Consider the following 14,828-nt stretch of genomic DNA (forward strand, 5'->3'; position numbering starts at 1 on the left):
CAGGAAGTTGTGGGGGGTCGGACAATTATTTAACTACAGGAGACGCTGAGATTCAAACAAGATAAAGCTTTATAAACCGTTCAAGCACAACGTATCAACACCACAGGGCAAAATATACAAAGTAAATATGCTTAAATTAACAAATCAGACCTGGTTTTGGTATCCATTCACTAGACTATTTGTAACAAGCCTAATTCAAAAGTCTAGTAAGTTCTCCAACAGCGGTTTTCTTAGTTTGCCTATTTGTAATTTCAATGATTATCAGTGGAAATATATTTTGGTTGGTTGGTGGGCGTGCACTGAAATCCATGTTTACTGACATTTATACAAATCTAATCTGTCCATGCCTACATATATGCATGTTTTCAACAGGGACATGTAAAGTTAAGTGATTCCCTACTATACCTTGACCAAATCTACAGCACTGATTTTCAAAATACACCTTTTTAACAGGCATGTTTCCTGCCTTTCCCCTTTAAACTCTCCTGTTCTCTTTAAATGTTAATCCTGGCGCGCAGGCCGACAGGCTGTGACTTTCTTTTAGAGAGGGGACTCCTAGATTTCGGATTAATTTTACTGGATTAGATTCCCTGTGCTCACCCATGCCACGGGCTGTGTGGGTTTACAGAGCTGGATGCCCCATGTTTAAAGCCTCCCCCTCTAACGAGGAAGGCTTTTACGGAAACGTCTCACTGACACATGCAAGATCTCGCTCTTCCTTCCAAATCCCCTCCAGGCTGCCAAGCCGTGGTGGGAAGGAGAAGTGGGGATTCGAGTGTGTATTCGGAGCGTGCGCCACTGAAACCCCCGTTCACACGGTAACACCCCTTTCGGAGGATCAGCTTTTGTGGCGCAATTGTTTTTCAGCTCAGCCCTGCGGGGGGTGGGGGCAACAATCCCTCAGCATAGGCGATGGCCACGGGAATAAACTAAAAGCTTCGTGGCACTCAGGGGACTCAGCTCCCTCTCTGGCAGGGCAGTGGCTGGTTTGCAAACGCCGCTGCTGGGTTGACTGCACGGTGACCTTGCGGGAAGTACAACGCGTTAGCTTTCCGGTTCAGTTTTCACTTTCTTTCTCTCCTTCTTCCTCCCTCCTTTTCCTCCCCAGCTCCCTTTTTACTTCCTGGGGCTGGCGGATGGTGGGTGCAGCCTCCCCTGCGAAAGCGGAGCCCGCGTCGGACATGTTTCCCTTGGCTTAGCCATGTCGCTTTCCCTGGCCAGGGGAGCAGAGGGGAGAGAAGACCGGGCCGCCTTGCCAGAGAGGAGGGGGCGGAAAAAAACCCTCCCCGGCATCCCTGGCCATTTCTCCCCCCTTTGCTCCGGCCGCGGGTTGCCGTCCTAGAGCGAGCTTGAGAGAAGGGACGATCCCAAACGCCCCGCTGCCCCGCAGTTGAATGAGCGGTTGCCCGGCCCGCCCCCCCGCAGCATCGTCCTCTCTGCCCCCCTGGATCGGAGCCCCAGGGGCAGCAAAGGCCCCCCTGGGTCTGTGACTGGCGGGGGAGGCGCCGGGAAAGCCCCCCCCCCCCCAGGGAGGACGCGGAGGCCAGCCGCGGCCATGCGGGGCGGCGGGGACGGGCGGCGGGGTCCGGCGCTGCCCCGCTGAGGGAGCGGGTGGGGGGCGGCGGGGCAGAGAGGAGACGCCCGCCGCCATGGGGGAGCCGCAGGACGCCGCAGCCGCAGGTGAGCGGGGGCTGATGGCTCCGGGGTGGGGGGGCGGCTTCTGGGCAGCGTTTGCTCTTGGCAGGGCACGTCTCTGCAAAGGGGCTCAGACGGGGGGGGGGGGCGATTTTGTGTTTTGTTTTTTAACTATCCGACGACACCGTCTCCCCCCCCCCCGTCCCCAGCTCGGCTTGAATGTTTAACCCTTATGGGGGCGCCCAGGAGGGGCAGTCGGGTGGGCACGTCGATGTGCGTTTCCCTCCGGAGGCGATTCTCCTGCTGCGGGGAGAGTTTGTGCGGGTCGCGGGCAGCCTCAGCCCTGGGGACGCGCCGTCCTCCTTGCAGTGGTGGTTTCAGCCTTCCTTGTGCGTGGGGGTATTGAGGAGCCTGCCCCAGGTGCAGAGTTGTGGCTTGTCCAGTGGTGGGCGAGGGAAGAGATGATTTTTATAAGTGTGTATCTATATAAAGCGAGGGCTGTGGGCGTTGATGCTGTACTAACCAGGCCAAGGGAGACATGGAGCCTGCTCCCGGGGGGGGTTATCATTTAAACAGGCAAACAACGCGGTCACTGAAGAAAGAAAGAGTTTACCTGTTGATAATGCAATGCAAGAAAAGGGCAAATATAAACACCACAGAAAAATCTGTGCAAACCCTGCATGTCGGTGCGATCTCTTGAAAAATACACAGGCGAGAAAGAAACAGTGTCTCTTCGCTTTTTCCATGGATGAATTGCGACCGTACGTGAAATATTGTAATGTGTAGCATTTCCAAACAAACGTTTCTGCATCTGGAGATGAACAGCAAAATCTCTGTATCGCCTTGCTGCCTCAGGAAGGTTTTTGTGTGAAGAAAATTACCTGGTTGCGATAAGTGAGTGGGTTTTGGGGAGAGAGCTAGGAGGTCAGCTTATTTATGTATTGGACCCTTATTATTTAGGTCCCGGGTCTGCAATGTGCATTAGCTGACCCTCCTGCACTGATTCTCCGCCTGGAGAGGCCTGCTTGTGTGGATCATGTTGCAGGACAAAGGCCTGAGTTATTTATTAATTTTGCACAATGCTTCAGATTCTTTTATTATTGCCAGTGCAGTGAAAATCAGCAGAGGCAGTAAAAATCGGCCAGCATTTCATAAGAGGTGCTTATAAATTGACAGAAAAAATGGTAAAGGGTCCAATTTACACACAACTGAAGACTGAAAAATCCGTTCTTTATTTATCATTTGTCGCTTCCGTGTTCTGCTTAGCGATAGATTATTTGTTTAGTGCTGTAAAGGTACAGGACAGTCAAAGGCGACTGTTGCGGCCCTAAAGAGTGTGTAATTTGTTATACAGGGGTTAAGCGAGTTTGTACTCGGGGGGCTAGTCCTTGCCACCGTGGCCGCACTCCCTATTTTAGTGTGCTAGCTCAAACAGCCCTAACACCTTGTACACCTACCCAATTTGGGAAATGCACCGCCCAGCTCCTGGGTAGACGTATCTTTTTAGAGTCCACATTCTCTGACCCTGATCCTGCAATGTTATGTAATGTTTGGTCTGTTTTGCTCTTCAGTTAGGCATGAGATTCCCATTACCCTTAGGACTTCTCTCAATGCTCAGGCACATCTAATATATTCAATTGGAAAAAAAAAATTAAAGAGGAAACAGAGTTCCTCACACATCCAAAGGGTATGGTTTTCTGCAGGTAGGCACAACACATAAGGATTACTTCCGCTACCACCGGAATACCACATCTGGGTTGAAACACAGCAACTGATTAGTCAGCTAACAGCAGGTTTGGCGGGAAGGTGAAGAATATTTTATCCAATATACACTGTATGTGATCGGTGGAATAAATTACCTCCACTGCAATTTGGTCAGGACACTGCACTTAGGCAGGGTTTTCTGCTACTTCACAGCTTTGTTTTTCTGCCTACTTGAAGCTGTAAGCATGACTCAACGATAGCAACGTAATTTCCTCTGAGGACTTAAGCACATGATTATATCTTCACGGTTGAGTCAAGTAGGAGGAGACGCTGGGCTGTGTGGGAGAAACACTTGGCCTGGTCTATGCTTAAAAATTAGATCAAGCCAGCCGCGTCATCGCTCAGCCCTGTGAAAAATTTCACACCCTGAGCTCCATAGTTAGGTCAGCCTAATCCATGGTGCTCACAGTGGAACAGCTTCAAGAGGAGAGAGTGGGGGAGCCCACACACCAGAATATCCCACAGCTCGGTGATTAGAGCACTGTCCTGAGAAGTGGGAGATTTCTGTGCGAATCCTTTCCTCCACCCGCCCCTCAGGGGAACTGAACCTCGGTCTCTCACATCCCTGGTGAGTGCTCTAACCACTGAGATAAAAGCTATAAGGTGGGCACCTCCACTACAACCTCCCTCTGCCAGATTATAAACGGGACCCGTTCTAATAGGTGGCCCCTAGGCTGGATTGGGCCTCACAGGTGAGCTAGACCTCTCATCCCCTGGTTCGTGAATCACTAGGGTTTAGGAGGGAAATAGGTGTCCAGAAGGAGGCAGGAGTGCACATGCCCAGAGGCAGAAACCAGACACTGAGGCAACTGCTATTCTGAAAATTTAGGGAGCGAGTGCATTTAGGCGCCTACGGGGTTCGGCAGGAATTTTATGCGTCGCAGTGAGGCCTAAAACTGGGCTTAGGTGCCTAAACCGCAGACTGAGACACCTAAGGTTCTTTGTGAGCCTCACTCAACATGTTCAAATGTGGGTGCCTAAATCAGTGGACTGATCTTTGGGGGTGCTAAGCACCCTAGCTCCTATTTAAATTGATAGGGCAGCCTGGGTACTCGGAATGCCTGAGTATCCGCCCGTATGTCAATGCCTAACTTTAGGCATCCAAGTTTGAAAAATCTGGTGTAAAGACTTGCCTAAGGTCACAAAAGATGTCAGTTTCTGAGCCTGGACTAGAATCCAGGACTTTTGACTCCCTATCCTCTGCTCTTACCACAAGAAAATGCTGTTTTATGTTTAATTCAGGTATAAATATTGCATTTTTTCCATAGTATCGATGCCCCTCTTACATTAATAGGAAATATAGGCCCAAAATCCAAGTTTGGGTTTTGTTGTGTTGTTTTGTTTTTTTTTAATGCAAAACCTATTCAAAATATTTCTTTAAAATATCCTTCTAGTGGATTTAAACTTCCCCAGGCTTCCCTGGATACCCAAATTTGTCATCATTGTGCTTCTACCCGTGAATCAGAAAGTGAAACTGATTAGACACAAAAATGAAAGGGAATACAATAGAACCTCAGAGTTATGAACACTGGAGTTATGAACTGACCGGTTAACCGCACATCTCATTTGGAACCGGAAGTACGCAATCAGGCCGCAGCACAGACCAAAAAAAAAAAAAAAAAGCAAATACAGGATAGTGCTGTGTTTAAATATAAAACTACTAAAAAAAATAAAGGGGAAGTTACAAAAAATACTTGACAAGGTAAGGAACCTGTTTCTGTGCTTGTTTCATTTAAATTAAAATGGTTAAAAGCAGCATTTGTCTTCTGCATAGTAAAGTTTCAAAGCTGTGTTAAGTCAATGTTCAGTTGTCAACTTTTGAAAGAACCACCATCATGTTTTTGTTCAGTGTTACGAACGTTTCAGAGTTACGCACAACCTCCATTTCCTAGATGTTCGTAACTCTGAGGTTCTACTGCACTCTAACTTGTTTAACACTGTACACGCATGCTTTGGGGGACAGAAAACTGAAGGTTGTTAAAAGTGGTGAGTGGATTTTGGTGAGCCATAATCTTAGAAATGTAGGGCTAGTACATCCGCCTTCCCTGAGACAGGACCAAGTATACCTAGACCATCCCTGACAGATGTTTATCTAACCTGTTCTTAAAAACCTCCAACTTGTTCCAGTGCTTAACTATCCTTATATTTAGAAAGTTTTTCCTAATATCTAACCTAAATCTACATTGGTGTGATTCAGAAAAATCAGGAGAGCGATATGAATCAGTTTTGTTGGAGGAAGATCGTAGAGGAACCAGAAGGGAGAAAGCTAAATCATGCCCAAAGACATCCAATACAGAGAGCAAGGAACAGGGAAACATTTAAAGTGAATCAGGTGAACCAGAGCAAAAGAGAAAACCGAGGCCTGAAAAAAGATAGAAATAAGAAATGTGGCATGTTGTTTGAGGATCAGAAGATTGTGAGCATACTCTTCTAGGTGTGTAGGCTGCAAGGAAAAGTATCACTAATTTCCTAAGTGCTAAAAGGTCTTTAAGTCATAGTGAAAGTGTGGTAGGTTTGGGAATACTCAATCGGATAAGTATTTGCAGTTAAGTGAATCCACAACAGGATGGCAACCAATTACTGGACCATCAAAGGAGATGATCTCCCTATTCCAACTACAAAAGAATAAGTGAAGCCACCCAGGGAGGTATTTGAGAATAAGAAACTAAAATTTTCCAGGAATGTTTACTGATTTTGGGTGCCTAACTTGAAACACCTTTCTGTCTGATCTTCCCAAGTGGTAAAGACCTGCAGCTCCCCTCGATTTGGGCACTATGAGTGCTCATACATCTCGGTAAAAATAGCTTCCTGGGGTTATAAAGAAACTTCCCCTATGGACAGGTTAGTCTGTAATTGTCAGTTATAGGAAATCGCTAATGCTATCAGCTGTCGTCAGATGGGATACTGGACCAGTGGTCCGACTCGTTAAGGCTTTTTTCCATCGTAGCATAGGAGATGCCTTCATGCCACAATCACTCCAATGTGATAATTACATATTCTTTTAAAATTCGCCTCCCAGGGGCCTGACTCAGGGTACACTGAGGTAAATAGAAAGACTCCTGTTGCTTTAATGGAGGTTGGATCAGGCCACATAGGCCTAGGAAAATGTGAAATACAAAAAGATGTTGGAATCCTCTTCTTTTTCTTCAGAACATCCAGGTGGCTGCAACTAGCCTGGCTTTTTCCAGAAATTATTAATGCTGATCTCACGGGCAAAGGTGATTACTCAGGCACTCCCTTGCTCCGGGATCTGAACATACAGCCTTGCAAGTACTCCCATCCCCAGGATTCACCTCAAGCTGCATGACTGTCTCCTAGGCATACCCTTGATCTATTATGTCATGTTTATCCCCCTGGCCCTACAACTCGGATCACTAGAAGCACGTGGTACTTTAAACCCTTCTCAATGCTACCTGTGCCTCTGATACAATACTATAACTGTTGCCAGTGTCTCATAGTGGCGAGCTCATGGAGAGAAAGGGGGGGAAGGGGTAATGGCCAAGGGAGAGAGAATAGGTCAGGGAACAATGGAGGAGATGATGAAGGGGAACAGTAGAGAAAAGAAGAGAGACAGTGGGATTGTCCAATTTGTAGGAAGGAACAAGGTTGTAATAGTTTTGCTCGCAAAAATCTGTCTCGCTCTTGTAAGGGTCTCACTCTGTACTATTCAAGCAAATTTCTTGAAATGAATCCTGCCTGCCTAATCTGCTTCTGAGATAAGAACCATTTGTCTAACACTAATACTTAATTTAAGACAAAGACATGCATTTGTGTGGGTGTATTCCAAACCAATAATAGCCCACGACTTATTTGCATCTTCAATGTGGAAAAGATTTTAAGAACAAAAAACTCCCATATAAACTCACTTCTACTCCATAAAATTGACTTTTAAATGTAAAAAAGGAATTCCGAACACTTAACACATTCTGCTTCATTCCAGAAAGTAAATTTATGAATATGATATTTTGTGGTGATCTTTTAAATAAAAGAAAACATTAAGTAAAAAAAAAAAAGGGGGACTGAATATGGCATGGCAAGTCCCCTAACTATCAGAGATGCTTGCAGCTTTATCCATCTTGCTCTCTGAAACATTCTGGTGCCACCTAGCTGCATATAGAGATTTGTCAAAGAAAATTCTAATTGTCTTTCCTATACTATGATTTGCCGATTCCCTGGCAAGAATCTAACCGTGCAGAACTGTACTTAGAAGTAGACAGTCAATATTGATATGAATCTAGGCTGAAATCATTTGCCTTCCCTGTAATTATAGTGTTTTGTTCTACAGGTAAAGATTCTGACATACAGCAAAGGAATTAACTTCTAAGCATCTGTTCATTGCAATGCAGTATGTGTTTGTTCCGAAACACTGCACTATATGCTTTATATAGTCACTTGATCCATGAAATGATTGGTAGACTACGTCCTGGGTTGGCCTCTGGTGGCCAGTTTCCAAGTACCCATAATAATACTTAACCGTGGAACAGTCTGTTAATTCTATGTGTATTGTTACTCTTGGAGCAATGACCTAAATGAATTTTACATTATCTTACTAATTAGGAATAGTTTGTCGTAGTCAGATGATAAAAAAGTATATTTCATATTAACATGTCTCAATGCCTTACAGACTTAATATATTTATAAATGGAGGCGCTGGTCCTGCAAACTTTGATGCCTAAGAGTAACTTTACACATGTGAATAACCCCACAGATATCCAGAGGAGTAGGTGGGTGAGTAAAGTTACTCACCTGCATAGGTGTTTCCAGGATTGGCACTTAAATAGCAAAGAATGATTACAGAATATAGTTAAAGACTCAAAGTTAAAAAGATTTAATCAAGTATGTAAGACTACTCATTTTACGCTGCAGAATTCAAGGGACTCTCAGTACAACTTGTATAATAACTGAATGCCTGGGATTATTAAATCAGCATTACAAATCTAATTTCCTTTTCACCATTTAAGCTATTACTTTTCTTTCTCTTATGATACTCAGCTAAGATAGTGGGGGAAATAGGCAGTTTCACTTTTGTTTCTGTTCTTCTATGTTTCACTTTCAGCTTCTCGGTACAGTGCAGACACAACAGGAGAATGTTTAAAACGGAAACAGCTGTTTCCATTAAAATTAAAAAAGCTTTCAATTTTTTTAAGTTTTACAACTTTTTTTCAATGCAGAATCTAAATTTGGGCCTAAATATAGTTGAAAGGGCCCCTTTAGCCTTAAAGAGAACCTGAGAATTTTACTGAATTTCCAGATTTGTTGCATTTTCTGTAATTGTTTCCTCTGATACATATCTACATACTAACTTTTAAAATTTTCTCCAGTTTTTACTGAATAGCGTATGCCTTAGGTAGCACAACTCCTTGTTTCTAGTTAACTATAAATGTTCTGTTTCTGTCACATTTCAGAAAGCTTCTCAGGCTCTTGTGAGGTCGCCTTGTTGAACCTGATCCTGAAAGATACCAAGCACTTAAAATTCTCATTGATTTCAGTCCATCGGGCCCTTAAAATGCATTCTCCTGCTTGTACAGGTTTATGACCCTATATTCTCTTTCTTTAGGCTCAGTGTGGTGTTCACCTGCAGCTTAGCTAATATAGAAGGACAACCAGCTAGATGTGGTCTAAGGTTCTCAATGCTGCAAATACTAACACATACAAGTAACTTTACTAATGCAGCCAGTGTGTTCAAATTCAGTGGTGCTACTCTCAGTAGTAAGCACCATGCCTGGTAATATTTGCAGGACTGAGACTTATAAGAAGGACGCACAAGGCCCAGTGGCAAACTTGTAGCGTAGGGTTTTTAATAATGAAAATTATCATTCAAAATTCCTTAAACAATTATCAAAGCAATAGTGACTCAAGAGTAAATCCACCAACAGGCTTGTAGTGATGGCAGCATATCATTTAAACATTCTTGTGTTTAAGGACAAGATCTGCCATCCGTTTCACTCTGGTTTTTGTGGTTCATTAGGCCACATGAGGCATTTACCTGGGTGTTGCCACCTCCCTCTCAACCCATAAAAGCCTCTCACCTGAGTTTAGTGGTGCTTTCAGCCAGGGCTAGCTTGTTCAGAGAGGGGGTGGATTAGAGCCTGAATTCTGCTTTCACTTAGGCAGGTAACCCGCCCACTTTGCAGTATGGACACAAGTTAAACCACTTGAGTTCTCAGTCCTCCAGTGCCATCCCATAATTCCCCCCCGTGTGCCCAGAGGGACGGACGTGTTCTCCCACAATTCACTGGGAAACAGCAGCTCAGCGTACTGTTGCACAAAGAACCGTGGGATGTGCCCCCAGAAGGCTAGGGGAGCGCAGCACCAGTGCGGACACAGTCACTCGGGTAGGGCATTACAGGGCGGCTGCTCACACCAGGGCTAAGCTAACCTGGGTGCTGATCACCTGAGCTAACTCTGCAGCTCAAACAAGCCAGAGGAGTCTGAAATCAGAGTCTTCACTGTTCACTTGAGTTCTGCTGTCTGCCAAATTGTGTGTTCCAAGTCACAAATAGTCCACACTGGATGTGGCATTTGGCCACAAAAAGGAAAAGTAACTAAATGGCTAGAATTAGCTGCATGCTGCTGCCTTTCCCCCAGGCAGACTGTGGAGCTAGTTTTGGACACCAGGAAAAACGTACTACTGACGGAATATGTTAATAATTCTGCAAACCTGGGTGATGAGAGACAAAGGATGAGGCAGGGGTGGACAAACTACAGCCATCCAGATGTTTTAATCCGTCCCTTGAGCTCCCACCAGGGAGCAGGGTCCGGGGCTTGCCCAGCTCTGGTGCTCCAGCCAGGGGCTTGCCCCACTCTGCGCAGCTCCTGGAAGCAGCAGCATGTCCCCCTTGCCCCCGCCCCAAGCGCTGCCCCTGCAGCTCCCATTGGCCAGGAACTGCGGCCAGTGGGAGCTGCGGGGCGGTGCCTATGGACAGAGCTGTGTGCAGAGCCACCTGGCTGCACCTCCGTGTAGGAGCTGGAGGGGTGACATGCCAGTGCTTCGGCAAGCTGCTTGAGGTAAGCGCCGCCCTGAGCCTGCACCCCTGATCCCCCTCCCACACTCCAACCCCATGCCCCAGCCCTGATCCCCCTCCCGTCCTCCAAACCCCTCAGTCCCAGCCCGGAGCCCCCTCCTGCACCTACAACCCCTCATCCCCAGCCGGAGCCCTCACCCCCTCTGTACCCCAACTCCCTGCCTCAGTCCGGAGCCCCCTCCTGCACCCTGAGCTCCTCATTTCTGGCCCCACCCCAGAGCCCTCACCCCCTCCCGCACCCCAACCCCCAATTTCGTGAACGTTCATGGGCCACCATACAATTTCCATACCCAGATGTGGCCCTCGGGCCAAAAAACTTGCCCACCCCTGGGCTGAAGTTCAGCATTCCTCTGGCTCTTATTTTACTTAAAAGACAGATCATGTTGCAGAGGAATGGTGGGAGGGTCCCAATAATTGTGTGGGGTTTTATTTGGAAGTAGGGCAAGAAAGAGGGGATTGAATCTTCAAGCCATGAAGGGGCCCATGATGTTTTTTAGCAGATTAACCCAATTACATTTCTGAAGTTAGCCGGGAAAAGTCATTCATGGCAGATGCTGTCATCAGTCGTGTAATGCGGCGAGGCCAGACATGGGTAAAGCCTGCAGTTCCATCCTCTTACCATCAGCCCCTTCTCCAACCGAAGACATGACCGTACACAAGGCCCAGTTGCTCTCTGGTGAACCTTCGGAGAAGATCTGTTATGCAAAGAAAAGCCAAAACATCAGGCTGTAGCCACTTGCAGGGCCCAATCCAGCCCCCTTTGAAAGAAGTAGAAAGACGGCCACTGATTTCAGTGGGAGTTGGCGCAGACCGTAGGGCACTGAAGGACTTGCTGGGCACGCTCAATAGTCTCCTGCTGTCATTGCTAGGAGTCTGAGGACTGCTTTTGTATCATCATCACTGTCAGTTAGCAGGGTGAATCTTGTTTGCTGGTACAGTTAAAGCAGTACAACCGCTCAGTGTGGCTGCAGTTATATATAAGTGGGTTTTACACTATTCGCTCTGGTCTTCGCTTAATATTTAGATTGACATAGGTACGTCGGTCAGGGGTGTGAGGGCTGTAACTGAGCTGACCTGACCCGCCCTCCAGTAGATGCAGCTACGTCAACAGAAGAACGGTACCGTCACTCAGGGAGAGGGTGTTCCTATAGCAACGGAAAACCTCTTCCATTGGTGTAGGTTGTGGGGTGATGCTGGCATGGCTCCCAGCCCCCCAGATCCCTTCCCTTTGAAAACTGCCTCCACCTCCTGAAAACTGCCCCCGAATCCTGCCCCCCTGTAAAATGTTCCCCCTTCCTCCCCAAACTGCTCCCCAGATCACCCTCCCCCCTGCAAGTGGCCCCACTCCCGCCAGTCTCTGTCACTAGGGGCATGCGCCGCTGGCCCCTCTCCCAGTGCTTAGCTTCGCCGGTGTCAGCTGCTCACCCGGGATTGCTGCCCACAGACAGGCCAGGCTACTTGGAGAGAGGTAACCACCCTCGGGTGGGCTTGAGTGGGAGGGGGAGCGGCCTCCGGGGAGTGAGCCAGGCCCGCAGTTGAGGGGAAGGGGAAGCCCCCCAATGCTGCCTCATCTCCTCCAGTCTCACCCTTCTCCTTCCTTCAGTGCTCTCACAACCAGCCTCCCTCAATGTCCCCTGCCCCCTCAGCCCTACCCCCAAATCCCAGGCTCCACCCACACTCTCAGTCCTGAGCCCCTCGGCCCTACTCCCAACCCCCCTGGCTCCCATCTCCCCCAAACTCAGCCCCCTTGTGCCCCCAACCCTACCTTATCCATCCTATCTTCCCTCACCCACACCTTTCAACCCTACCCCAACCCCCTTAGTCCCCATGCCTCCACACCCAAACCACTTAGCCCCCCCATGTGCCCCACTCCCAGTCTCCAGGCCCCCCGCAACCATAGCCTCCCCCGCCCAAGGACCCCATCTCCCCCCCCCACACCCCAACTACCTCTCACACCCTTCTTCTTTTGCCCACCCAGCCCCACATACCTATCTTCCCAACCCTCTTTCAGACCTCGTTCCCTCAATTTCTTTCCCCCGTCCCCACCTCGTCCAATGAACCCCTACGTCCAGTCCCCAGCCCCAAACAGATCCCAATTCATTGGCATTGGAAGCCATCTTCCCAGTCTTCTTTCACACACAGTCCCAATCCCGCCTCTGCCCCATTTTACAGATGGGAAACTGAGGCCCAGGTTGACTTTTGCTTGGCCAATGTCACTCCGGAAGGTTGTGGCAGAGCTGGGGACCTTCCTATCGGAAGGAAGAGCACAAATGTTCTCTGCAGCTAGAACTTTTATGGCTTTGTGGCATTTCTGTGCCTTGTTTAGTTTGAGAGAGCTGGACCTATGCAGGTGCTCAGAGAATAGAGCTAAACCTCCCCCACTTGCCCCCTTCTCCTCTTGCCATTTGCCCACCGCTCTTTCAGGATTCACACACGCACACATCAGAGAGAAAGTCCAGTCGGGAGTAGCAGAGAGTGCACACACACTCCTACCCCACAGATCCAACACGGGGAAGCACAGAGTCCCAGGGGAGTCTGGGGTTGAGCATTGTGGGAGACCATTTAGTAAGCTACATTCCTGGAGATTAACCCCTCAGTTGATTGTTGCCCCTCAGATTCTCTTCCACCGCCCCCCAAGCTCTTTATGGGGTCTCTGGGCCCAGTTGAGCCCCAGGACTTCTCACCCCAATGGGCTTATCTTCACTAGACTTGTGGTGAAATACAAATGGCTGCATTTCCCCCTGTGAATTTCAGTATTGAGTCCCGTAGGCTTATGCCAACAACCCCCTCTTTCATGCCCACCACCTCTGTTGATTAGGTTCTGAGAATTATAGGAGCTTCCTGTAAGTGGCTACCGCTGGTCCTGAAACCAGGTGTAAATCAGAAGTGTTTAAATGAGAATTAGAGAAAAAGCGAGAAATATAATTACAAATGTGGCATTCAAAAGTGATTGCTTTACAGGCAGACAGAGAAATGCCATCGAGTTGAGTGTAAGGCCTACCTTCCCTCAGCCAATAATACATGAGTATCTGACACTTTAATAGTGCTTTCTATTCCAAAGGATCCCAAGGCATTAGACAAACACAGGTCCCAATACTGTAATTGGATCCATGCAAGCAGACTCTTAGACGCGTGTGGAGTCTCACTGAAGCGCTCCAACACCCCAATCTTACTCACCTATGTGTTTGTAAGAATCGTAGGACTGGAAGGGACCTCGAGAGGTCATCTAGGCCAGTCCCCGCACTTGTGGCTGGACTAAATATTAACTGGACTATCCCTGACAGGTGTTTGTCTAACCTGCTCTTAAAAATCTCCAGTGACAGAGATTCCACAATCTCCCTGGGCAATTTATTCCAGTGCTTAACCACCCTGACAGTTAGGAAGCTTTCCCTAATGTCCAACCTGAACTGCCCTTGCTGCAAGTTAAGCCCACTGCTTCTTATCCTATCCTCAGAGGTTAAGGAGAACAATTTGTCTCCCTCCTCCTTGTAACAACTTTTTATGGACTTGAAAACTGTTATCATGTCCCCCCTCAGTCTTCTCTTCTCCAGACTGAAAAAACTGGGTTTGTTTAATCTTCCCTCATAGGCCATGTTCTCTAGAACTTGAATCATTTGCGTTGCTCTCCTCTGGACTTTCTCCAATTTGTCCACATCTTTCCTCAAATGTGGTGCCCAGAACTGGACACAATACTCCGGTTGAGGCTTAATCAGCGCGGAGTAGAGCAGAAGAATTACTTCTCATGTCTTGCTTACAATACTCCTGCTCATACATCCCAGAAAGATGTTTGCTTTTTTTTGCAACAGTGTTACACTATTGACGCATATTTAGCTTGTGATCTACTATGACCCCCCAATCCCTTTCCTCAGTTCTCCCTCTTAGGCAGTCATTTCCCATTTTGCGTGAGTAGAATTGATTGTTCTTTCCTAAGTGGAGTTCTTTGCATTTGTCCTAATTGAATTTCTTCCTGTTTACTTCAGACCATTTCTTCAGTTTGACCAGATCATTTTGAATTTTAATTCTGTTCTTCAAAGCGCTTGCAACCCCTCCCAGCATACTTTATAAGTGTACTTCCTATGCCATTATCTAAATCAGCGGTTGGCAACCTTTGGCACGCAGCCTGTCAGGGTAAAGCCACTGGTAGGCCGGGCCAGTTTGTTTATCTGGAGGGTCCAGAGGCATGGAGCCCCGCAGCTCCCACTGGCTGCAGTTCGCCATTCCTGGCCAATGGGAGCTGCGGGAAGAGGCACGGGCTGAAGGAAGTGCTAGCCACTGCTTTAGTCAGTGGCTTTATCTTGACTGTCTGGGTGCCAAAGGTTGCTGACCTCTGATCTAAATCATTGATGAAGATATTGAACAGAACCGGACCCAGAACTGATCCCTACAGGACCCCACTCATTATGC

General features: G+C 47.6%; 1 protein-coding gene and 1 long non-coding RNA gene across 8 annotated transcripts in view; one reads left to right on the forward strand and one right to left on the reverse strand.

The window, feature by feature from the left end:
* The window catches only part of TASOR2 (transcription activation suppressor family member 2), a 98,254-nt gene that overhangs the window by 20,492 nt on the left and 62,934 nt on the right, over positions 1-14,828 (forward strand). For 5 of the 7 annotated variants that reach the window (XM_073328880.1, XM_073328885.1, XM_073328886.1 and 2 more), the window contains exon 1: positions 1,576-1,680. The exons of 1 other annotated variant lie outside the window; for it this stretch is intronic. In XM_073328880.1, the coding sequence (XP_073184981.1) occupies positions 1,650-1,680 (31 nt within the window). In that variant the 5' untranslated portion in view covers positions 1,576-1,649. Of the gene's footprint in view, positions 1-731; positions 819-1,575; positions 1,681-14,828 lie in introns of those variants that run through there. One more of the 7 variants, XM_073328884.1, reaches the window with a different exon arrangement.
* The window catches only part of LOC140905474 (uncharacterized), a 54,328-nt gene continuing 50,302 nt past the window's right edge, over positions 10,803-14,828 (reverse strand). The window contains exon 4 of the long non-coding RNA XR_012156861.1: positions 10,803-11,119. This is a non-coding gene — a long non-coding RNA (uncharacterized lncRNA). The remainder of the gene's footprint in view (positions 11,120-14,828) is intronic.

Source organism: Lepidochelys kempii, chromosome 1, assembly GCF_965140265.1.
Source record: "Lepidochelys kempii isolate rLepKem1 chromosome 1, rLepKem1.hap2, whole genome shotgun sequence".
Lineage (NCBI taxonomy): Eukaryota > Metazoa > Chordata > Testudines > Cheloniidae > Lepidochelys > Lepidochelys kempii.